Source organism: Cucurbita maxima, unplaced genomic scaffold (genome assembly GCF_002738345.1).
Source record: "Cucurbita maxima cultivar Rimu unplaced genomic scaffold, Cmax_1.0 Cma_Scf00005, whole genome shotgun sequence".
Classification (NCBI taxonomy): Eukaryota; Viridiplantae; Streptophyta; class Magnoliopsida; order Cucurbitales; family Cucurbitaceae; genus Cucurbita; species Cucurbita maxima.
Genome location: NW_019272021.1, coordinates 4,727,659 through 4,751,748, shown reverse-complemented (window position 1 = coordinate 4,751,748; position 24,090 = coordinate 4,727,659). Strand labels below are relative to the sequence as shown.

At 37.7% G+C, this 24,090-nt stretch overlaps 4 protein-coding genes and 1 pseudogene across 5 annotated transcripts; 3 read left to right on the top strand and 2 right to left on the bottom strand.

Moving 5' to 3' along the window:
• The first annotated feature begins 1,661 nt into the window (after positions 1 to 1,661).
• On the top strand, positions 1,662 to 3,215 carry LOC111479258 (leucine-rich repeat extensin-like protein 6). The gene has a single exon (XM_023123809.1). It carries the CDS (start codon positions 1,689 to 1,691, stop codon positions 3,213 to 3,215), a length of 1,527 nt encoding a protein of 508 aa, XP_022979577.1. The 5' UTR covers positions 1,662 to 1,688.
• Positions 3,216 to 4,741: 1,526 nt separating this feature from the next.
• LOC111479024 (40S ribosomal protein S3a-like) lies at positions 4,742 to 6,952 on the top strand. Its single transcript, XM_023123466.1, has 7 exons — positions 4,742 to 4,862; positions 4,953 to 5,000; positions 5,091 to 5,196; positions 5,633 to 5,770; positions 5,869 to 6,054; positions 6,260 to 6,460; positions 6,583 to 6,952. Exons 1-7 carry the CDS (start codon positions 4,852 to 4,854, stop codon positions 6,676 to 6,678), a joined length of 786 nt encoding a protein of 261 aa, XP_022979234.1. The 5' UTR covers positions 4,742 to 4,851; the 3' UTR covers positions 6,679 to 6,952.
• A 495-nt stretch (positions 6,953 to 7,447) lies between these two features.
• Positions 7,448 to 14,523, bottom strand: LOC111479018 (protein NETWORKED 1A-like). Of its 2 annotated transcripts, XM_023123458.1 has the most exons (7): positions 14,408 to 14,523; positions 14,105 to 14,275; positions 13,896 to 13,971; positions 13,471 to 13,737; positions 10,781 to 12,340; positions 8,742 to 10,741; positions 7,448 to 8,657 (listed from the first exon to the last, which is right to left on the bottom strand). In XM_023123458.1, the coding sequence occupies exons 4-7, from the start codon at positions 13,571 to 13,573 to the stop codon at positions 7,659 to 7,661; spliced, it is 4,662 nt and encodes a 1,553-aa protein (XP_022979226.1). In that variant the 5' UTR covers positions 13,574 to 13,737; positions 13,896 to 13,971; positions 14,105 to 14,275; positions 14,408 to 14,523; the 3' UTR covers positions 7,448 to 7,658. The 2 variants fall into 2 exon arrangements, with proteins under 2 accessions (XP_022979226.1, XP_022979225.1); XM_023123457.1 differs by lacking the exon at positions 14,408 to 14,523 and having other exon boundaries at positions 14,105 to 14,306.
• A 1,855-nt stretch (positions 14,524 to 16,378) lies between these two features.
• Positions 16,379 to 20,519, bottom strand: LOC111479019 (protein tesmin/TSO1-like CXC 2). Its single transcript, XM_023123459.1, has 10 exons — positions 20,173 to 20,519; positions 19,586 to 19,746; positions 18,813 to 19,497; positions 18,224 to 18,696; positions 18,073 to 18,150; positions 17,820 to 18,000; positions 17,647 to 17,742; positions 17,482 to 17,548; positions 16,948 to 17,107; positions 16,379 to 16,867 (listed from the first exon to the last, which is right to left on the bottom strand). Exons 1-10 carry the CDS (start codon positions 20,254 to 20,256, stop codon positions 16,534 to 16,536), a joined length of 2,319 nt encoding a protein of 772 aa, XP_022979227.1. The 5' UTR covers positions 20,257 to 20,519; the 3' UTR covers positions 16,379 to 16,533.
• Positions 20,520 to 22,484: 1,965 nt separating this feature from the next.
• LOC111479257 overlaps positions 22,485 to 24,090 on the top strand; it is a 4,035-nt pseudogene continuing 2,429 nt past the window's right edge.

Sequence of the window (24,090 nt, the reverse complement as noted above, 5' to 3'; positions counted from 1 at the left end):
TTTTTTTTTTGTTTTTTTTTTTTTTTTTTTTTTTTTTTTTTTTTTTTTTTTTTTTTTTTTTTTTTTTTTTTTTGGTACAGATGATATAGTTATACATTTGATTGACCCAATTGAAAATTTTAATTAACCTTTCAAGTAAAAGATATGTGTCATCCGATGATTTAGGGGATGCAATATCCATATGAAATGTGTTGGATATGTAGGTTGTCTAAATCATTAGGTTTTCTACCCATGCAAATCCTCAAATTTAGGGTTCAATGTAGTCTAGAAAAGATTAATAAATTAGTAGCATAAATTCATGTACAAAATATAAACACACGGATAAAAAAAAATTGATTGTAATTATCAACGTGACTATAGTGTTCACAACTGAGAACTCACTATTCGTGGCTATTACCTCGACACCAAATAAGAGTTTAACTCAATGCTTTATTTCTACCTCCAACGATATAAGACGTTTATCATTGCAATAGGTATCTAGTAGAAATGTAGTGATATATGTCATCCGCTTCATATTTACTTGAAGTTTGTTCCTAGAAATATAATAATTCTCTCTAAAGTAGTTCAACACATTGTTGTACATGGAATCAACGATAGAACCACCTGATCAACACTAAACATAAATAATTATCGATAGTCAAAGATGCGGTGTTAATTCTTTTAGATTTTAAATATATAAAAATCAATAAATTTTCTTTTTGTATAATCCATCGTAAAAATAAGTGAGATTTGAATTTCTAACGTTTTGATTAAAACCATATTTTAAACCGTCAAGGTTTATAAATAATTATTAAATTCTAAAGTTAGAAATAAATGGTGGTTAATTATTTTTTATTATAAAAGTAAATGGGTAGAATATTAAAATTAAAAGCAGCCAAAGTTGATTAAAACCGCGTTTTTGGTGAGGTAAGAATTATGATATTAAATTTCTTTAATTAATCAAATATATATTTTTATTAAACATAATACCCACTTCATCCGTTGAACATTTAAAAATAAAATATTTTAAAAATACCGAAGTGATCAGCTTGCCCTATCCTTTCCATATTTTCAAAATCTCTATTTTTTCATTGGCAGGTAAGATTGATATTGCTGAGAAGTAGTCAATTATTTTTTAAATCCTATTTTCTCTTACCTTTTTTAAAAAATACATGTCTCCAACATATTGGTTAGAGAGACGAACTAGTCATTCTTTGAAAGGGTGTGGAAACATCTCCCTAGTAGATACATTTTAAATCCGTGAGACTAACGGTGATATATAACGGGTCAAAAGAGACGATATCTATTAGCCGTGAGCTTGGACTGTTTCAAGTTGGAGATGTAAGCAACCCAAACAAAGTTAAAAAACCAACCTAACTTAACTCTCGAAAAAGTTGGGAATTGTTAGATTGTCTTTTTAATTATTTAAACAATCAAATTTATCTATAATACGCGTCACATTGATAACTAACATTTTATAAAGTTTAAATATCAAACATAGAATGCATCATTAATATCAGTTGTAATAATTAAATGTTCGAATATTTTTACAAGTAAGATAGTGTTGGATTGTAACTCTGTTATCGAGTTAGGTTGGGTTGACCAACCAAAAAATGTATCAAAACAATAATATATGAATTTTTATATATATATCATAACCCAATCTTATAGGTATTGTGAGTACCATGCCTCATTAAACCTCTTCCAAAATGAAAACCTCCAGCTTCCCTCTCCCAAAATCTCTCCTCCTCGTCTCCATCCTCATCCTCCTCTCCAACCCTTCATATCAAGCGACTCCCCCGCCGCCATCGCCGCCGCAGCCGCCATTTCTCCCTAACCCGAGGCTTCTCAAGGCCTACACTGCTCTCCAAGCTTGGAAACATGCCATCACTGCCGACCCAAACAACTTCACCGCTGACTGGTACGGCCCCAACGTATGCAACTACTCCGGCATTTTCTGTGCCCCCGATCCCGACGACCCCTACATCCTCACCGTCGGCGGGATCGACCTCAACCACGCCAACCTGTCGGGCACCCTACCCGACGACCTCGGCCTCCTGACCGACCTTGCTCTGTTCCACATCAACTCCAACCGCTTCTGCGGTACTATCCCCGAGTCCTTCCGATGCCTCACTCGCCTATTTGAGCTCGACCTCAGCAACAATGGCTTCTCCGGCGAATTCCCTTCTGCAATTCTCTCTCTTGCTGCTCTCAAATTCCTCGATATTCGATTCAACAAATTCCATGGGGATCTCCCTTCTCCCCTGTTTGACATGAAACTCGATGCTCTGTTCATCAATAATAACGCTTTCAAATTCTCCTTACCGGAAAACATCGGCAATTCCCCTGTTTCTGTTCTGGTTTTTGCTAATAACAACATCAATGGCTGCCTCCCCTCCAGTTTATCCAACATGAAGAATACACTCAATGAAATTATAATCACGAATAGTGGGTTGAATGGGTGTTTGCCGCCGGAAATTGGGTCGTTGAGCAATCTCGCCGTCTTCGATGTCAGTGACAACAATCTCGTCGGATCGCTGCCGGAGACGATGGCCGGAATGAAGAAATTGGAGCAGCTAAATGTCGCACATAACCAATTATCCGGTGAAATTCCGGCAAGTATTTGCTCGTTGCCAAAATTGCAGAATTTCACGTACTCGTATAATTTCTTCTGCAGTGAGCCGTCAGTGTGCCTGAAACTTCAGGCCAGCGATGACCAGAAAAATTGTTTGCCGGAAAGGCCACTGCAACGTTCGCCGGAGGAATGTAAAGCTTTCTACTCTTACTCTGTTGACTGCGGCGTCTTTGGTTGTACTCATCGGCCGCCACCGCCACCACCTCCTCCTCCTCCGCCCCCGCCCTCGCCTCCTCCTCCACCTCCTCCACCGCCCCCTCCCCCTCCCCCTCCTCCGCCACCGCCACCACCTCCTCCTCCTCCGCCCCCGCCCTCGCCTCCTCCTCCACCTCCTCCACCGCCCCCTCCCCCTCCCCCTCCTCCGCCACCGCCACCACCTCCTCCTCCTCCGCCCCCGCCCTCGCCTCCTCCTCCACCTCCTCCACCGCCCCCTCCCCCTCCCCCTCCTCCGCCACCGCCACCACCTCCTCCTCCTCCGCCCCCGCCCTCGCCTCCTCCTCCACCTCCTCCACCGCCCCCTCCCCCTCCCCCTCCTCCGCCACCGCCACCACCGCCACCTCCACCGCCGCCACCGCCGCCACCGTATTATCAGTATCCGTAGTGATGGTCGTTCTGCTGTGGATATTTTTTTGCGAAAGGGTTCATGATATCGGAAACTCTTCTCATGGACATGGTTGGTGAAAAGGGATCCCAAATTGGTTTTGGATTATGGTTTTACTAATTTTCTTAATTGGCGATTAGTGATGTGATCTGTGTGTAATTTTTTAAGTAAAACAAACGGTGATTGAGATGGAATCACATGAACTAAGCTAAATTCCGCTTTAGCTTTGAATATATGGTAGATTTGAAAATGATTTCTATATCGATTGATATTAAATGACAAGAAACAAATACCGATTTTATTGGTCGAAAAAAGTTCAAGCTTATCACGAGAATCTTACTTCAAAATTTTTAACTTATTTGAGCTCATCATAAGTTTAAATAATCTAGGTATGTTTTTTTTTATGATTCCTGGACATCGTGTAAGATCATAAGGTGTGACCTCATAATCGGTCTTGCTACACACTTATTTGAACCATGTCAGTCTAAATGGTTCACTACTAGAGATTGGTTGGTTCTCATATAGTACAATACTCATAATCACGACGACCATTCCTTGTGCCTACCAACTACTACGATACTCATGTAGACACTTGTCAATTTGGACAAGTTCACTACTAGAGGATAAGTCAAAGATTCCCTAAAAGTCTCGATCAGACTATAACTTCATAAATGACATTACATATCATATGTATTAAGAGTGCAACATTATATGTACCACTTGATCGAAGAAATCAAAAAGATAAAATTTTTAATTTTTTTTAGTGAATTTGGGTACGCATATTCCTATTCAAACTCCCTACAACTCAAGCTGGTCTCCTTCCCGTGCAAAAATAGGTGGTGGAAAAGGAAAACCTTAAGGAATGGTTGTGAATCGAAGAAGAAGAAAAACGTTCAACAATAATCGATTAGGGCTCGTTTGTGGTGACCAAATTAAGCCAAAAACACCACTGAAACAAAAAATTAGCCGTAGACAAAATTTATTTACAAAAAAAAAAAAATCTCTACATTATAATAAAACCACGATTAAATGCTCGATCTTACATTTTTTTCATCGATAAATGACCTGTGCAAATATTATAATATATTTAAAATTATTGTAATTTAACTTTGAAATAATAAAAATTCTTCGTTTAAATTCCTAATAGAAATATAGTGAAGCATGTCGGATTAGTTTTAACAAATTTAATAAATATGGGAAAATTTAAGAGTTTTGAACTTTTGGTCTAAACAATTTTAACAAATATTATATATATATATATATATTTACATGGCATTTACAAATACTCTATTTTCTTTAATGAAAAAGTAATTTTAGCTATTTAAAAAAAAGTATTATCTTAGAAAATAAAAAAAATTGCTCTTATTTCTTTTGAAAATGGTATTCTCACAATTATTTTTTTACTGTAATTACAAACATACTAAAATTTTGATATTGTTGTAGGCTCTTCGTTAAAGTCGAGGCCGCAAAAGTATCAAATCAACGATTTAAAAATAATAATAGTAATAAATCTAAAAAAAAAGAGAAGAAAGCATGACCTATATAAACAGAGATTTAGGGTTTATGGCGGTTCTCGAACTTTCTCTGCCGGGCAGCAAAACGTCTGCAGAGTCAGGGCAACTCACCTCCTTCAACCATGGCCGTCGGGTACTATCTCTCATTCTATCTTTCCGATTTTTTGAGATTTTATGCTGCATTTTGGTTTTTATATCTGACACTCGATTTCTGTTGGATCAGCAAGAACAAGCGGATTTCGAAGGGAAAGAAGGGAGGCAAGAAGAAAGCGTGAGTATATCTATTTGCTTCTTTAGTTTCTCAGATCTTTGTATTAGTTTTGGCGTGCCTTTATGTATCTGTTATTTGCTTGTCCTTCAGCACCGATCCATTTGCCAAGAAGGATTGGTATGATATCAAGGCTCCTTCAGTTTTCACTGTTAAGAATGTTGGAAAGACTCTTGTTACGCGCACGCAGGGTACCAAGGTAAATCGACACTGTTCTGATTGTTTTTACTTTTGTGTTTATACTTTATATGAGAGCTGAGAGTGTAGAGTGAGGGAAATTATATTATGTTTGTATAATCTTAGAGGGATTTTTTAATTTGATTAATGTACCGAGTTTAATCGGATGGGCTTCTAGCATTAGTGAGGTTGCGATTACTCTACTGTTTATGGTTTTGTATTGATGCATTTTTTTTTTACTGGAATATTTGGTATCTGAGAACTAAAGATTGGATCTTGCAATACTAATTGCAATTTCGTTTGCATTGGATACGATGTTAACTTCTTTAGAGTTTTCTCAAGTCATATTATATCAATTTAGCTTTAAGGCCCCTGTTTTGCTGCCGTGATTTGTATGTTCTTGTAGGTCTTATTTCATACAATGTGAATTTAAAAGTTTTCTTTGTTGCTCTCAATAGATTGCATCTGAAGGACTCAAACATAGAGTCTTCGAGGTCTCGTTGGCTGATCTTCAGGATGACGAGGAGCATGCTTACAGGAAGATTCGATTGAGAGCAGAAGATGTTCAAGGGAGGAATGTCCTGACAAATTTCTGGGTTAGATGGATTTTGCATTTACTTATGTAGATTTATTCACATCATATTTTGTAGCCTTCCTTTTGATCATCTTTATTCTTCATTGTAAAAATGTTCAGGGAATGAACTTCACTACTGACAAATTGAGGTCTTTAGTACGCAAGTGGCATACTTTGATTGAAGCTCACGTGGATGTCAAAACCACCGACAACTACACCCTTAGAATGTTTTGCATTGGATTCACTAAGAGAAGGCCAAACCAGGTGAAAAGAACCTGTTATGCGCAATCCAGCCAGATCAGGCAGGTTAGTTCATAGGACTTCAGTGAAGTATTTTGTAGTAAAAATTGAGTAATATTGTTGATACTAAGCATTACTAAGTTTACTTCGGCATGTTATTTTTCTTATGGTATTTCATTTTTGAAAGTAGTTCCATATTCATTGCCACGCACTTGTGGATTATGCAAAAAATTCTTTTAAATAATGCTCTGATATCTCTAATCCATGTCAGATCCGCCGGAAGATGAGGGAGATCATGGTAAACCAGGCGTCCTCTTGTGATTTGAAGGAATTGGTTCGCAAGTTCATTCCAGAGTCAATTGGCAAGGAGATCGAAAAGGCAACATCAAGTATCTACCCTCTTCAAAATGTGTTTATCCGGAAAGTTAAAATTTTGAAAGCTCCCAAATTCGATCTTGGGAAGTTAATGGAGGTATATATCTGGTTTATTTCTTGAATTATTTCAGAGTTTTATGTTCCCTCCGTGATATTTGTATTAGAAGGGAAAAATTCTATTGTCATTCCATTAATCGCTTTTGCTGATTATGCTTGCAGGTTCACGGCGACTACTCAGAAGACGTTGGCGTGAAGGTTGAGAGACCGGCCGATGAAGCGGCGGCAGAGGAGGCTACTGAAGTTGTTGGAGCTTGAGTTCAGTAATGTTAAATTTCATTCCGAGTTGGTTTAATCTGTTTTATTTATTTTATTGCCCCCGTTTGCTACAAACTTAGTTTTAGCCCGCGTATTGGTCTAGTGAGAAGAGTAGGTTTTGAGGATCGCAATTTTGTGCAATATTAGTCAAAGAATATGCCTTCGATGAATTAATTTCACGAATTGCACTTTTTTCCCCGACTTGCTCGACACACAACTTTGTTCGTTATGGTTCGAGTTAGTGTGATCAAGAGGTTTTTTTTAAAGTTCATTATATGGTAAAGAATCAGCGCCTCTACTTGGCTTTTATATAGTGAATTGTGAGCTTGTTGCCATATCCATAAAATAAAGTAAAAATAGATGGTTCATTTTTATGTTTATTTGATCTCAAATTTTAATGATATCATGAAAATTTTATTTTGGGTTTAATAAGTTTCTAAATTTCAAATATTAAAGATAATTCTAAATTTTCAATTTTGTGTGAATTTTATTGTATAGGATGAAATACCAATTATTTTGAGGATTTATTTAACAAAATTTAAGGGCCACCCTCTGTGGTTACATCCTTTCCTCTTCCCTCTCCAAGTCCTGTTATCTTTCCCCCTTGCTCTGATGCTCCTTCCACCAACTCCGGCGCCTCCACCATGCAGCAAGAAGAATGGTGGCGCCTCTTACTGCGTGGTGGCGGTGCTGATGGAGTAAGAAGAAAGGAAGAAAAAGAAGAAGAAAGAGCAAAAGAAGTGAAGATCGCAATTCTGGTAACAGAGCATTGAAAAATATGAACATTTTATTTCTGGACTTTAATCATCATAACCAATCAAGCTAGCGCAAGACAAGAATCTGCCTTGTTATAGTTCATCATCATTAGATAGATCCAGAGATGATGATCTACAATTATTACAACTTACAAGGGGATGGATATCTAGCTGCTGTCTCTATAATCTTCTACTACTGTACAGCCGGAGTATTTATCAGGAGATTCAGTCTAAATGCGTAGAAGGTCTCATACATCCACAAGAACATGGTTTCTTCCATCTTTCCCTCCGTTTTCCGCTTCTGCAGATGAAATCTCTCAGAATAACCCGAGGTTTACTACTCCCCGGTAATGTGTTCTTCCCTTTTGGTTTCTTCTCGGCTTCGAGTTTCAGCACAACGCGCTGAATGCTCTGTACCTCGAACTGTAGTTGTTGTATCTTCACAGATCCTCTTCGTGCCTGCTCTCTTAGTTTGCTTAAGGGGATGTTTCCAGTGGCCTCGATTTCTATTGATGGCATTCGCTCGAAAAACGAGGGACTGCGTTCCAAATTCTGCTTCAGTTGATCATTGATATTCATTTGCTGAAATATGTCTTCCTCGACTTCTTTTACGTGTTTCTCAACCGTGTCGTATTCATTGTTTGGAGCCATTTCGAAGACGTTCACTTCAATTCTCTTTTTCAAATCTCGAACACTTGTTAGAAGACCTGTCAACTGATCGACATACGAATCAATTCTCTCTAAGATCTTTCCTTTTCGGCCTCTTCGGATTCGTTCTCTAATGCTACTGCTGGGGGATTGCTCCAACTGTGGGTACTCAACTTGTGGGTCTGAGGGGCTTTGTGGCGAGCTATCAATCAAATTCTGGTCACAATTTTGCTCATTGGTCTCACTACTTTCCCTTCTGCTTCTTCTCTGGAAAGAACTATCTGATTCACGATCCAGTGGAATATCTTTCATTACCATTTCATTGTCAGGTTTGTTCTTTCTTGCCTTAGGATTATCAGTAATTCCATCCTCCGTTGTCGCTTCACGATGCGACGTTCCTTCTGATCTGAGGTCTTCGACATGTTCTTCAGCAGCTTCTTTGTTAAGTTTTTTCTTTTCCTCGATCACAGCCTTCTCCACTACTTTTATCATGGCCCCAATCTCCTGCAAATCCAATATCTCTTCTTTGTGGACTTTACAGCTCCCCTGATGAACATGAGCTGTGGTTTCCTCGCCCTGGCAACACACGAACGTAAATCAGCATAGATTTCAGTCACATTTCCATATTGTAGCATATAATTAATTAGAAAAAAGTTTTACCTGAGGAAGAACAATATGCTTGAGTGATTCTACATCCTCCCTCAGAGCAGCTATGGCTGGCTTGTATGCATACAACTGTGCCTCCATTTCTCCTACTTCAATTTCCAGGAAACTTACTCTTTCTCTGAGTTTTTCAATCTCCATGTCTTTTTCAGCGTCCTCATCCCGAGCATTTTCACAAGCATGGACAAGTTCGTGTACCTTATTCTCGTATAAAACCTCCCGTATCGACGAGATTTGATTATCGAAGTAAAATGCCGTGGTTTCAGCTTCCCAGAGCTCAGACTCATCTCTCCTCTCCTGTAGCTCTAGATTCAGACACTCCTCTCTAATCTTGCATTTCTCTATCTCCTCATTCAATAAATCAACTTCAGATTTCAAATTTTCATTTACTTCACTGAGGCATTGAATCTGGTTCTCCTGGCTTAAGCACTTTTCTTTAAGTTCAAGATTCTCATTCTCTAGATTCTGTTTGATCATCATTGTTTCTTCACCTTCCATCTTGAGCTCCTCAACAGTTTCACACAGTTTCATGTTGAAGTTTTGTGAATTTTTAAACTCCTCCTCTGTTTCAGACAGCTTTCGGGCCTCTGACCTCAGTAAATCATTTCCAAGTAAAATTTGATGGTTGAGTTCATCATTCAAAGCTTTTGTTTCATGTAACTCCTTAGCCAATTTCTCTACCGATTCGTTTAAACGCAAATTTTCAGTGTCCTTTGACTGAGATTTCTCTGCCAACTTCACAACTTCTTCCCTTGTCTCAGAATTAACCACTTGGAGATGCCAGATATCTTGAACAAGCCTTTCGATTTCCAAGAATTTCTCGGTTTTGAAGCTTTCGAAAATCGACGATAGGATGTTGAAAGCAATTGTTTCCTGGATGATTAAATTCTGCTTGTCTTGTTCATGCATTGCTAGTTGATCCTTCATGCTCTTTAACTCCTGCATAAAGTTTTCTTTCAGTTCTTCACTCTCTAAACTCAGTTGCTTGAGAAGAGTTAACAAAACCGAGTTCTGAACGAGCAGTCGCCGCTTCTCGTCCTTGTTTTTGAACACGGACGTTTTCAAATCCTCAATTCTAGCCAAAATATCCCCTATCAGAATCCTCTCTTCAGCTTGGTCAATTTGAAGAGCCATTAATACCTTACGGATTCCTCCTCTTAATTTATTGATTTCATTGTACATAAATTCTACTTCAGCTTGTTGATCCAGATTTTCGCCTTCCAATTCAGCAATAACTTTATCTGATAACTTCTGCAAGATGTAGCTTTCAACCTGGGCCTTCACAGCCTTGCCTAGTAGCTCTTCAACTTCTTCCTTACTCACTCTACTTTCTTCTTGTAGGTTAAGGACATGGTTCTCCAAACCAGCAAGTCTGGCCGTAGTCGACTGCTTGTAACCCGTACGCTCTTGTTCTTCCGTGAGAAGGGAAGTCCTCAATTCTTCTACTTGATGTAAGGCAGAGTTGTTGTCGTTTTCCAGATCAGCATATTTTTCTTCTAGATTCGCAAACCTCGTTTCGAAGTTTCCTAGTTTGAGTTCAATCTCTTCAAGCCGAGCCACCAGTGCGCCTCTTTCATTCAAAAGGTTTGACCTCTCATCCTTCATCAACTGGCAGAATTCTTCTAAGCCCTTTGATTTTGCCCTTAAACCTTCAAGCTCTTTATTTGTACCAAGTAGGGAGTTTTCCAGCAGTGTGTTCTTCTCTAAAAGTACTAACATATTCTCAGTTACATTCTGCATTTGTGAAAGCAAGGAAGATTTCTCCGCAACAAGAGAATTCTTTTCACTCGAGATAAATCGGGTAAGCTCCTCGGACTCCTCGACTTTCTCCCTTAGCCTCTCCAATTCCGCGTTCAATTCAGCCAGAGATACCTTGATGATCAAATTTTCCTTTGCAAGTTCATCCATATAACTGAGTTTTTCATGAAGTGCTTCAATCTTGTTCCTGTCCTTTTCACAGGCCTCCCTCAGCTTGGCATTCTCCTCATGAAATTCCTTTATAGAGAATTCAAGGGAGTGATGATCTAATCCTACAGCTTCCAATTGTCTCATTATGCCCTGGTATCTTCCACTCAATTCCTTAATTTCTTCTCTCAAATGATCAATCTCTTTATCGAGCAACGTGCCCTGCTCTTCTTTTTGAGAAACAACCTCTTCAAGCTTCTCTTTCATCTCCTTCAAGCCAGATAGTTGATCCTCCAAATTCTTCATTGAAGTATTGGAAGAAAAAGTCAGTTCATTCATTAGAGTCTGCAGTTTCTTCAACTCATCTCGTGTTTCTGCAAGCTCTTGATCCTTAATAACAATCTTGTGTACAAGGTTGTCTGCTTCAAACTGCAGTGAATGCTTTGACTGCTCCAAATGAGCACACCTTTCTTCTGTTGTCTCCAGTTTTGCATTAGCCATCACAAGTTCATCTTGAGCATGAGATATTTCAGTTTCCATCTTGGCAATTTTCTCCAAGCACTGCTCATACTGGCGAGATGCTATTTCCTTCTCTTCATTCAGATCATCAAGAGCTCTCTTCAATACTTTCACTTCAGTCTCTGAACGATTCATTCGTTCATCGAGCGTTCTTGCATAAGCTTCAGAAACAGAGATTTTATTCTCTAAAGCAGATATCTTCTTTAGGTATTGCTCATACTGAACAAGACTGACCTCCTTTTCAGCTGCTAATCTGGAAAGTTGTTGCTCAAGGTTGTGAGCTTCAATTTCGGCCTTAGCGGTTCTCTCTTTATGTCCTTCAGCATCTTGTTGGGAGTCAGATAATAGCTTTTCTAGGCTAGATATGTTTTGCAAACATTGATTATATTGTAGAAGGCCTGCATTCTTCTCTGCTTTCAAATCTTGAAGGGCTTCCTTCAATATTTTTATTTCGATTTCAGCTTTGCTCGCTCGTTCGTCGAGTCCACTGGCATTTTTTTGAGTGGAACTAAGTTCTTTCTCTAGGCTGGATAGCTTTTCCAAAGAATTCTGGTATTTAACAAAGAAAGCTTCCTTTTCAGCTTCCATCTCATTCAGTCTTTTTCTTAAATTTTGAAGTTCAGAATCCAATTTTTCATCTCTTTCAGACAACCACAGAATCGGAGGTTTGAGAACACAAATGTTCCTTATTAACTGAAAGGGCACTCTATGCAAGTTATGATCATCGAATTCACCTTCACGACGAACTACTTGCGGTTCAGTGCTTCCCTCTGATGCAAACATCTCATTGAGCTGTTTCAAACCCGCTTTACTTACAGAACTGCTTTGATTCATTGATGATGAACTCCCCAACTCCTTGTGCAAGTCTCCTTTGTCATGCAGTGCATGATTTGGGAGGTGGATTTCTGGTGTGTGGGATTCAGCATCAGAACAAGACTCATCAGAAGGAGGCATTTGGTTGTCTAATGCTTGAGGCATGGTTTCATGTGCATCATGAAGCTCTGCAGTTGCAGGGACATATCGTTCAGCTAAAGCACGGTAGGCTCGGTAGAACTCCTCAACTAATTTTATAAGCTCTGGACGTTTGTTATAGTACATTTCTGCTCTTCTTGCAAAGGAGTCTGCATCTTCTTCAATGAGTCTGATCATTGCTTTTACATTGGCATCCATGTCTGAAGAAAAAGTGGCCATGTCTTTGTTAGTATATCTAGTTGTTATCCACCGTTGCAAAAGAGACCACGATAATGATATAATTTCATGAAATTCAAATTTAAGCTAGCATCCATATGTTTATACATGACGGCATCCAGAGAACAAAGAATCTTGAGAACGCAAAGGCCAATTTAGACACGTTTACTGTAATAGCCCAAGCCCACCTCTAACAGATATTGTCCATTTTGATCGGTTACATATTACACTCAGTCTCACGATTTTAAAACACGCCTATTAGAGAGAGGTTTCCACACCCTTATAAGGAATGCTTTGTTCCCCTCTCCAACAGATGTGGGATCTCACAATCCACCCCCTTGAGGGTCAAGCGTCCTCACTAGCACACTGCCCCGTGTATGCCTCTGATACCATTTATAACAACCCAAACTTACCGCTAGCAGATATTGTCTGCTTTGACCCGTTACGTATTGCCGTCAGCCTCACGATTTTAAAACGAGTCTATTAGGGAGAGATTTCCACACCCTTATAAGGAATGTTTTGTTCCCCTCCCCAACTAATGTGGGATCTCACAATCTACCCCATTGAGGGTTCAGCGTCTTCGCTAGCACACTGCCCGATGTCTGGCTCTGATACCATTTGTAACAACTCAAGCCCACCGCTAGTAGATATTGTTTGCTTTTTCCCATTACGTATCGCCGTCAGCCTCACAGTTTTAAAATGCATCTACTAGGAAGAGGTTTCCACACCCTTATAAGAAATGCTTCGTTCCCCTCTCCAACCGATGTGGGATATCACATTTACGCTACATAACATTACTTTCATAAATGGCAAATTCAAGATATATTCAAAAGGATACCCCCATCTTGTGCCCATCCCAAAAGCCATCTCCAAGAGACAAAGTATGATTAGCTCAAGAAAAGTGAGTTTCAGCTACAAACTTTCCACCTCCCTCATTACACATAAATTATCATTCTTTTCTCTTCTTTCAACTCTAACCTCCAATACCAACTCATCCCAAACTCAGATGTTTGGGATATGAATATGAAGCTCCGCAAATGTAAGGCTAAACTTCTATTGAAGAGGAAGCAAGGTAGTTCCATAAAAGATTGAACACAATAATAAGAAGCATAACCTGTAAGATTCTCCTGTAGCCATTTTGAGTTCTTGGGGCTGATATGGCTATCCCACCACCAAGAATATAAGCGCCGAGATTCAGAATGCAACAAGGTCGCCATGACTCCGGCAAACAACAACCGAACAAAGGGTTTAGACCTTGGAATAGCCTGGTCCTTGTACCAGTTATAGTCCAGGTAACGTATCCAAGCCAGCTTGGTTGTTTGAACTTCACCACTTCCTTAATTCTTCACGAGCCTTTCCAGCTCCTTGTCACTCACTACACCTTCATAGGAACAGCAAATGGATTATAAATCAAATGAAAATTTGTTCATATTGGCCCTTTAAACAATCCAGATCTTCAACCACATAGAACTTCCTCAAAGGATTGTATAGGATGTGCAGTATAATCAAAAGGAAGAAGCCATTTGTTCAAAAGCTTACCTGTGCTGAGCACCAGGGGATCAAAAATCACCAGAACGGCTGAAACAGCTGCTTGTTTCCAATCATCCAACCAAATCTACAGTTCAAAAAGAACACAAAATCAATGCTCAAGCAAATGGGTCACCCCCAAAAGCGGCGAAAAAGCACACTCTTCTCATAAAACATTTCGATCAAATGAAACCCACAAGAAAAAAAAAAACCCCACTAACCAATCAGCTTCTTCACCCATGTTTTTCTGTGGCTGTCTCTTGACTCAGGCTGATACTCATTCCTTGTCTCCCGGCTATTCCCCATCGCTGAAGAGTGAAGATCATATTCACATTATATTTTTGGGTTCTGTACAGCGCCGTTCAAGGATGCCTCTACCACGAGCAGCGTAACTGACAGCACGGAGATTAAGCAAAAGAAGTGAATTAGGCAAAAGGGTTAAGCAAGCAATTAAGCCATTAACACAAAAATTAAACTAACGTACGTAATTAGTATAAATACACAAACCCGAACACCAAAATTACCTCAAAAACAAATCTTGAAATTATTATTATTGTTAAGTTAATTAAATCCTTGAACAGAAAAACTGTCATATTCTTTCGAGTTTATTATTTTAATTTTCTTCCCTTGTGCACGTTTGCTTGTGGTTACGCTGTTCTTCATGGAGTTTCTAGATTTTTTTTTCCTTTTTTAAATTATTCTTCTTCATCAAGTTTGTGAAAAATAATTATAAAATATATGATCAAATCAAACAGAATTTCTTCAATTTTGGTTATTTCGAATATATAATCTTTTCTTGATAGGATCATACTCATCAAATAAATTTAAACGACCTTTAAATTGTAATTAATAAAATTAAACAGAATTTGATTGAATTTTTAGAAAAATTTTAAACGTTATCACAAATTTTAAATAGCTAGCCACTTTTCCTCTTTTGTTTACCTTAATTTAAAAACATAATATATAATTTTAATTTCCTATTCTCAAAATTATGGTATAGATACTTTCAATTGTTAAATCCAAAAAAAAAAAAAAAAAAAAGTTAAAAATAATAGTAAGGTAGGGTGTTCATATAATATACCATATCATATAAACCATTTAAATCACATTTTGATAATTAAATGAAATTGAGGAATAATAAAAGTCAATGCTGCAAAAGTCAACAAAAACCCTAACAATTAGGGTTGGAAATATATTGTGGAGATCCTCACCTTAGAGAAGGAATATATTTTTTTAATTTTATTTCGAGAATAAATGCAAAAGGTTTACCTCGTTATTTCTATTATTTTTATTTTTAAAATATATCACTCACAAATATGAAAGCGAGTAATCAAATTGCAAGAATATATTTTTTTTTGTTAGTAATTAATATATTTATTATAGTTTTAGGGCGTGTATTACCTACCTTAATTTTTAAGTCGATCAACTTTTTATTATAAATAACTTTATTCATCCGAGTGGTATTAATATAATTATAAATTAATTATTAAAGTATTTTAAACCATTTTATATTATCACCATGTGTGAAAATGTGACAAAAATTAATAGCCACTATTTTTTATAAAGTTTCCTCACAATTCTTTTGAATAATAATACTGCAAAAGCCAATAAAGCCTTTTAGCATTGATTCCATGACTCAATTCTCCATTTACCAACTACCAACCATTTAATTAAAAAAAAGTGTTTAAATTGCTAAATGTTTAATAAATTATTAAAATACGAAATTTAAGATTTCTTTAGTTATAAATTTTAAATTTATATCTAATAGATCAAATTATCTGAAAGTCTAAGAAGAGTCATTAGACCATTATGGAAAGTCTAAGAGGAGTCATCAGACAATTTGTGGTCAATGAAATGACGTTCACATGGGTCAATTATTTTGACTTGCTGGATTATTGGTCCACTTGTTGCATGGGCAATGAGTTGTTAATGCTTCTTGTCTTATTTATAATTAAATAATTGCTCTCTACAAATTTAGTAAAAATTTTATGACGAAAAGTCATTGGTCTTATATCCTCCTGCTAATGGTAAAGTTTAAGAGAAAAAGTTTATAATCACTTGACCTCTCGACTAGGTTTAACCAATTGAGTTATGTTCAAATTTTATGGCGGCTTAGGTTTCAGACTCAAAAAATGAGTTGGACTAGGTTTAGCCAATTGAGTTATGTTCAAATTTTATGACGGCTAATGCTTTCGACTAAAAAAAAATGGGTTGGGCCAAATATGAAAGTTGAACCTTGAGCAAGCCATAGATTAAGCTTACTTGTCCAATTCAAGCCCATGGGATGATCACTTAAAAGCTGAAAATGGAGTGTAGTGGTCTAATGGGCTCAATGTGTCTACTAGTGGGTTTGTTCCTTCATTAAGATCTCCCAGCAAGAATCGAAAACACATGGTTTTCACTTAGACTTCGATGAGAAGAAAGATTGAAATGAACCAAATTAATTACAGATCTATATAAATCAACAGTTCAACCATCATTTCTACAGGTACAAGCTTCGGAAAAACTAATATTTTTACAAGATAAGGTGTTGGCATTGGGCGTAAGGACACTATTTATCAAACAAAGCTCAAACAGAGTACCACTCAACATCATATGTTTCAACTAATTGCCAAAATGAAGCAGACTCTGCTTGAAAAGGTTGCCATTTTCAGTGTTGAGGGGTGAGAGAAGGGAAAGATGGAATAGACTGCAATATCAGTTTCCGACCTGTTCGTGGCAATGGCGACAAGCCGAATTCACTCTGAGGAGGAGATATCCTCTTACTGTTGGGGGAATCAGTCTTCATGCCTGCACCATGAGAGCAATCGCCATGAAGAATATTCCGTATTTCGTCTTCCGAAACGGGCTTAACCGGTTGAGGTTGGAGGATATTCGACTTTTCGAGTTGGTTGCCAGCATAAAATCCTGATGAGGATCCGACGTTTAGAAAAGAAGAACGCAGTGGGTTGCTCATAGCAGAGAATGGCAGGGGAACCAATTGCCTGCAGATGTAGAGATTGTCAATGTTTCAACAACGATGAATGTTAACATTATTGTTTAGCTGTAAAGTTAAGAGAGGTACCTGGAGAGTTGTAATGGAGTTGAGGGAGTAGCAGAACCTGGGTTCTGTTCTTCATTATTCTGGATTTCAGGGCCTTGCAAGGCTTTGTCCATTACACTCTTTTGGTTTGTTTCTGTTTCTTCTTCTTCTAGTTCAGTTTCTAATCCCAAAAGAGAAGACCCTGAAACAAAAACAATATGGGAATGTTTAATATCGTTGTCAGTCTCACGGTTTTAAAATGTGTTTACTAGGGAGAGGTTTCCACACTCTTATGAGGGATGCTTCGTTCCCCTCTCCAACTGATGTGGGATCTCACAATCCACCCCTTTTGGGGTCCAGTGTCTTCACTGGTACATCGTTCGATGACTGACTTGATACCATTTGGAACACTTGATACATAGTTCCAGTGTCTTCGCTGTCAGCTTCGTAGTTTTGGAACGTCTAGTAGGGAGAGGTTTCCACACCCTTATAAGAAATGCTTCGTTCCCCTCTCCAACCAATGTGAGATCTCGCACTGAACAAGGTCATTTAACATAATCAAGTAGAAAAGCTCACCATCCTTCCTTCCAAATGCATTTCTACACCCCTCACATCTGCAACTGATGGAGCATCCAACACCACCCTTTGAGAAAGACAAGTGGTTTAAATAAGATCCCAAGGGAAGAAGAAGAAGAAATAAAGAACTTAACAAACACATGATTTTCTAAGGAGGGGTAAAACCTGATAGCATTCACAATATCTCTTAAGGCAATTAGACTTCTTGCAGTTGCATCCTCTTTTATGGCGTGCAGATGCTGGGGTTTTGTTAGATTCATCCTGAAACAAACAAATTGCTCAAATTATGATCTTGCACTCCCACACTTTCAAAAAAATATAGACAGAGATTTTCATACCCCGGGTTCTGGAAGAGAATCCGAGTTCCTGATCACTTTGGGAGCAAATGCGAGCGGATTGCGAGATTCAATCTGCTTACGAGTTGCAAGAACAGTATCTTCATAAATAGGTTTGTTAAAGCAATCTTGACATGAACATGGCTCAATGCAGTAAACGCCTGCTGCAAAGCATTCACAGTAACTGCACATAGATGACAACAAGTCAAATACAAACGGAAGACAATTCAGTCAGACTATTGGAGTTGGAACTCACAGTTTTAAACACTTGGACTTTTTACAATTACAGCGTTTGCATGATGACTCAGTTTCTCCAGCATGTTCCAACCTACGTCTGCAAAACCATTAGCCTTTTATTAGATAACAAGGAGATGCAATAGTCATTTCATTGAGAGTATTTAGCTTGCCTCTTCTTTTTGGGACTATTTTGATTGAAATCATCAGCAAGCACGTATGCAGAAGCCATAGCAGCATCTTCCTCACTTTGAACCCCACTCCCTGAAGGATCCATGTCTTGTTCGGTAACAATCGAAGTCGAGAGCGGATCCAGACCAGTTGAAGACGAATGACACAAACCACCTGAATTAGGCAAGTTCAGTTGCCTCTCAGATGAGAACCTTTCATGATTGAGATTTTTGGCATCCTTCGAAGTTGTTGCCAAAGCATTCAAGTGTAAGCCTATTCCAGTTAAAACGTATCGAGTAGCAACGCCACCGGATTTATAAGGAACAAGTTGTTTATCCATGGATGTCGTCTTCTCTTCTGGATGCGTCGACACAGAACAACCATTTGAACCATCTTCCATGTTTTTTCTTCGACTGACTGCAGCCTCGAAGTCCAGACAGCGCCTCCGCATACCCCGATGCAAATTAGATACCGGCTGCAAGCAAACAAACAATTAAACATTAATACCTTCGAATGTTATTAAGCAGTGTAGTTACAATGGAAAGTTTAGTTTAGAAGAAATAAATGAGAGGTTATGAAGAACATTAATACCATACAATCATCTGCTATATATCTAGCCACCTCATCATCTGTTATTTCCCTACTCATAGAGTCACTTGAAGTTGGAAAGGAAATGCCATCATCTATTGCCTGGTCCATATCTTTTAGTTCACAACCCTCTCCAGCTCGAGACGACGAAAACTCTATTTCATGCTGTCCACCACTAGATTCTATTGGATCAGCAATTCTCATTCTTGACAGATTGGCATTGTCATTTTCCATCATCTGAGCCAAGGTGCTTGACGGAAACCCTGTCACAAGGTCTAATGGTCTCTGAACAAGTCTGATAGCCTCTGAGCCATTGGGGGAGCTGAATATGAAAAGATCAGCGCCTTCAGTAATTAAACTTTCCCAGTCATAACTTGTCCCCTCTTTTTCTTCAGTTTGGCTGACCACCAGCCTATTCCCTTCAGCTTCAGATGATCCACTTCCGGAGTTATTTTCAACACAAGGGTCACTTACAGCTCGGTCTTCACTATCTAGTAGCGGTCGGTCACAATCTGGACGAGAAGAATGGCTCTTCAACGCTTGTGGCTCAGAAGACAGCTTGGTAGATGATTCAGATTTGTCATCTGGAGCACTAGAGTTAACCTGCAATTCATCCACATTCCCTGTAACACCTTTGTTCCCATTTTCAGAAGAAAAGTCTGGTCTTGATAGATCTGAATAACAGCGCCTGTTGACAAATAAAGTTACAATTATAAACAGTGATTCCTCGCAAATAATTTTTTGAAAAAACATCTTGAAAGAGGTCTGTACAGTACCTTCTTAAGAATCTAGATTCCTTATAAGAACTGGTATGCGGCGAAGTAAAAACCGATGGAAGGGAAGAAAAACTAAGAGAGTTGAAGGTCTGTGCAGTATGTATGGACTTGACAGGTTGAATCGGAGAAAGATTATTGATGTAGTTGAAAACTGGGGAATCCTGCACCATCAATAAGAATAACCATTGTATCTAAGCATATGCTGCTACTAACCAAAACCAAGATAGATATCTGTTCTAAACTTCGGTGTAGCACAACAAATTTAAACGCATCAAATTTCAAAGTAACAGTAACAAAAGACCCAAGTGCAGAAACAGAACCATGGCCATTATGAACAGCAAATATTGCTCAAATTGGAGATCTGGAGCTTGAATTTAAAACCAACCAAAACCCAGAAAGAAAACATATCAAGGAATTCACAAGACAAATCCAGAGCAGAAATGGGATCGCTAATTACGCGTATGGAAGTCAACGAAGATGAAATCAAAGAACATGCACAAGAACGAGAAACCAATCCCAACCCAAATGGCAAAAAGTCCCAAAGCAGCCACCAAAACAATCAAACAGCAAAAGGGTCACCCCATCACCTCAAATTTAGGGACCGCCGTCGTGCCGATCTGATTCCTCTCCGGAGTGTCCATGTCGGCAAGATAAATGGGTTGTTCAAGCATACCTCAAAGGGCCACTCAAAAGTAAAAAAACCACACAATCACAACTAATTAGCTACTTCCACCACTCGCTCCTCCCACTTAACCTAGCTTAGGAAAATGGGGTGTCGCGGATGAGATTCAAAAGAGCGGGAAGGCGGGAGAGTAAGAGTGTGTCGTGGGGATAACCCAGACCCTACCGCTGAGTCCCACCACAATCTCTCACACTCACCTCTTCACAGCTGTCGATGCGTTAATAAAAAAAAAAAATTGTCCCTCCTTCGCTTTTACCCACTAAATTTTCAAATTCTTTCCTTTCTTTTTCTTTAGCAATCTTCTTTCCAGTAATCCACAGTTATCTGCTAAACTCCTAAAAAGTAACGGTAGTTGAATGCTTTCCTGGTTCTCGATCTTCCTGCTTCTCTCTACTGATTTTGGCAATAGGAGTGGAATCCAAAATTATTATCTCCTTAACACGTTTAAATAGGATACAAGTTACCCGCTAACAAAAAAAAAATATAAACTAACTAAATCTTAAAATAAAATAAAATATACGGTTAACCAAATCCTAACTAAATAATAAGATAAATATACATTAATCAAATCCTAACTAAATAAAAAGATAAAAGATACTAAAATTAGATTACTAATATCTAAAATATATTTTTCAAATATTATATATATATATATTTTTAGTTTCCAAATCATTCGATTATTGTTAAAAGCATTAAAAAATTTCACATCATCGTCTCACCCGGTGATGGCTAGAAAGGGTTTCTTTAAAATTTAAATCTTTTTTGAACTAAGACAAAAATATTGCAACTTGTTAATAACGTACATAATATGATTATAGTTTGATTTTAAAATTGATTATTAAGAGATATACATACACATTTTACTTTCAAAAACACATTTAAAAAGTTTAATATATATTTAGAATATAATTTTACTTATTTTGTTTAAACATAGAAGTCGGACATTTGAATTTTGTATTGATAAAGATAATTATTCGAAAAGTTATATATTATGAATTTAGTATAACGTAGTCTTATTGAGTAGCGTTACTATAGTTCGACCAACCATCAAACCAGTTATTTCAATGAAGGGTTCATATGAATAAACAGTTTTTGCCTATGTTGAGTTATATTTATTTTACTATATGTATTATATTTAACTCTTAATATTTTGTATGATTGAAGATATTTATCTTTTCATTGCTGTTTACTATCATATTTGACCTTTGATCAAAGTCTCATGTATCAATTTATTGCTCTTCTATTTATTTTGTAATTTATTTGGTTCGGTAAATAATGGTTATACATAGAGAACTTTCACTATCTCTGGTGGTTTTAGCAAATATTCTTATGGTATCATAACCCCTTCGTTTTAGCAACCCTATCATTTTACTTTCGAATCCTCCTCTCCTTTCAACACTATCACCATCAAGCTTTCTCCCTCCAATTATCTTAAAAGTCAAAAACAGGTTGGGCTAGGTTGATGGAAGTCTAGTTTCACCACCTCCCTCTTAATCATAAATCTTTTCAACGCTCAAGCACTAAACACTTTGACATGAAAAGGCAGTCGATTACTACTCTTATCTCTCACCGAGGAAGCCATTATTGTCGTCGTTCGTCTTTTCACTACGAGTGACGTTTGGCTCGCGTTTGAGACTATGTTCAACCATCATTCGAAAGCCCGTAAACGACATTAACAATTAAATTGAGGAACCATGAAAGATATAAGAGAAACACAGCTTTAATTTACTTGATATATTAGAATAAACATTTCTATGATTTAATAATTTATAAAAGTGGAGTTTAACTGTCCATATTAATTTTGTAATATAACGTCTTATTTTAATGACTTGAAGGTTTGAAGAGTCGCATTATTGAAAAATATGATCTAAAATCATTATTAAAACATAATTTTATTTGAACCATTTAGAAGATGTTGATGTTTAATCTTACTTTGACCTACAATAAAATATACAGCATTGATAGATGATAAAAGTCCCACATCTACTAATTTAGGAAATGATCATAAATTTATAACTGAGGAATACTAACTCTATTTGTATAAGGCCTTTTGGGAAGTCATGAGCTTATACTCAAAGTCAACAATATACTATTCTACAAACAATATCATACCATTCTACCATGGTAGAGAGTGGTCTTGATCTATAAGATATTTCTATATTTTCATCTTAAGAATTATGTTCTCTTGTGTTCAAGATATCTTTGTGTATCTCAGTAATGGATTCGAAAGTAAATGACGTGAAGGAGGGTACTACAATCCCTGAAGAGACGCAGAGCCCGGATACCACGGGAAGCTGGAAACGGGTGCTACCACAAAAAAGGTCGGAGGAGGGGAAATATGGAGACATACCACGTTCGCGCTGGTCATGTTGTTGGTCGAAGGAGTGGGAAGATGTGGAACACATTGGTCTAAGTTTTGGCCCGACGAAGGGGAGCAAAGAATGCCCTTGGACGGAGGAGTGGAAGATTGATTTTTCTAAACTCGTATCCAGAAAGTTGTTGCTCACGGGACTTATAGAACTGTATTCAGAGGAACATATGACAACCAAGATGTCGCAGGTAAACATCCTTTTCGCTTTTGATTTTGCTTCTGCTGCTTACATTCCGACAGGTGAGGGAATCTATTGGAAACTGGCTGACATTCATAATTTAAAGCTTTTTACACGGTTTATGAATGGGGAATGTTTTAATTCCTAAGACTGTATATTTTTATTTGCGAACACATTGGTTTAAGAATTGTTGATGTCAAATTGTAGCTGAACCCTACTTTTTCCATATTACAGTGAAGATATTGGAGTGGGGGGATGGCCCTGTTTTGAGGGAATCATTTCGGCAAAAAGTTGATGCTTGGCACAAGCTTCACCATCCTAATGTTACGGAAGTACCAACTTCTTCTTGTTCTAAGTTCTTATAGTGAATGGTTGATGTTCATGGGATCATATATTTTTCTGAATATGAATTTTGTTTTCTTCAACTCTGGTTTTGAGGTGGGTGGCTAATGATTATCCTTTTTATCTTTCATAACAGTTTGTTGGGGCTTCAACAAAAGCTATAAGTCTTCAGATTCCTTCAAAATCAAAAGTCTCTTCAACGAATCATCAAAACTCCATTTTACCTACGGCTTGTTGTGTTGTTGTTGAGTATCTTCCTGGTGGGACATTAAAAGAGTTGTTGATGAGGTGCAAGAACAGGAAACTTCCCTTTAAGGATGTGATTCAATTGGCTTTGGATCTCTCTAGAGGGTAACCCTCTCCCTCTAAGCAATGCAGGAAATAGCTTTTCTAAAGTAGAAGATTTACAGACTAAAATTATAACTAATTACACAGGCTTAGCTATCTACACTCCAAGAACATTGTGCATCAAGATGTCAAACCTGAAAATATGTTGATAGATGCTCACAGAACTCTTAAAATTGCTGATATTGGGGTTGCACATGTTAAAGCTCGGAATCCAAATGATATGACTGGGGAATTTACTAGTACTCTCGAATACGTTGCCCCAGAGGTAACTTTTTCATTCTGTTCTTAATACATGTGGTTATTACGCACTGGCAATGTTGTTTTATCATGTGTAATAGCAATTAGAACCGCATGTAGACATTCTCAAATTGTAGACGTATTCTGAAGAAAGGATACTGATTTGAAATGTTACATTCTTCTGTTTTTTTCCTTTATGAACACATGTTCTTTTGCATGAAACTTTTCTCTTCTTGGAGGCTCGAAATCAATTTGCTTACTTCTCGATGTCTTGTTCTAACTACCTCAAATGACGAAAGTACAGGCAAAAAAAAAAAAAAAAAAAAAAAAAAAAAAAAAAAAAAAAA

Excerpts from the sequence above, each read along its gene's own strand:
- LOC111479258 (XM_023123809.1), top strand. The coding sequence starts at position 1,689 with ATGAAAACCTCCAGCTTCCCTCTCCCAAAATCTCTCCTCCTCGTCTCC.
- LOC111479018 (XM_023123458.1), bottom strand. The coding sequence starts at position 13,573 with ATGGCGACCTTGTTGCATTCTGAATCTCGGCGCTTATATTCTTGGTGG. Across the intron at positions 12,341-13,470 it reads GCTACAGGAGAATCTTACAG|ACATGGATGCCAATGTAAAA; the intron begins GTTATGCTTCTT and ends CTTTTTCTTCAG. Across the intron at positions 8,658-8,741 it reads AGCATATTGTTCTTCCTCAG|GGCGAGGAAACCACAGCTCA; the intron begins GTAAAACTTTTT and ends GTGTGTTGCCAG.
- LOC111479024 (XM_023123466.1), top strand. Across the intron at positions 5,197-5,632 it reads CGCGCACGCAGGGTACCAAG|ATTGCATCTGAAGGACTCAA; the intron begins GTAAATCGACAC and ends TGCTCTCAATAG. Across the intron at positions 6,055-6,259 it reads AATCCAGCCAGATCAGGCAG|ATCCGCCGGAAGATGAGGGA; the intron begins GTTAGTTCATAG and ends AATCCATGTCAG.
- LOC111479019 (XM_023123459.1), bottom strand. The coding sequence starts at position 20,256 with ATGCTTGAACAACCCATTTATCTTGCCGACATGGACACTCCGGAGAGG. Across the intron at positions 19,498-19,585 it reads GAATCTAGATTCTTAAGAAG|GCGCTGTTATTCAGATCTAT; the intron begins GTACTGTACAGA and ends ATTTGTCAACAG. Across the intron at positions 17,108-17,481 it reads TGCATTTGGAAGGAAGGATG|GGTCTTCTCTTTTGGGATTA; the intron begins GTGAGCTTTTCT and ends TTTTTGTTTCAG.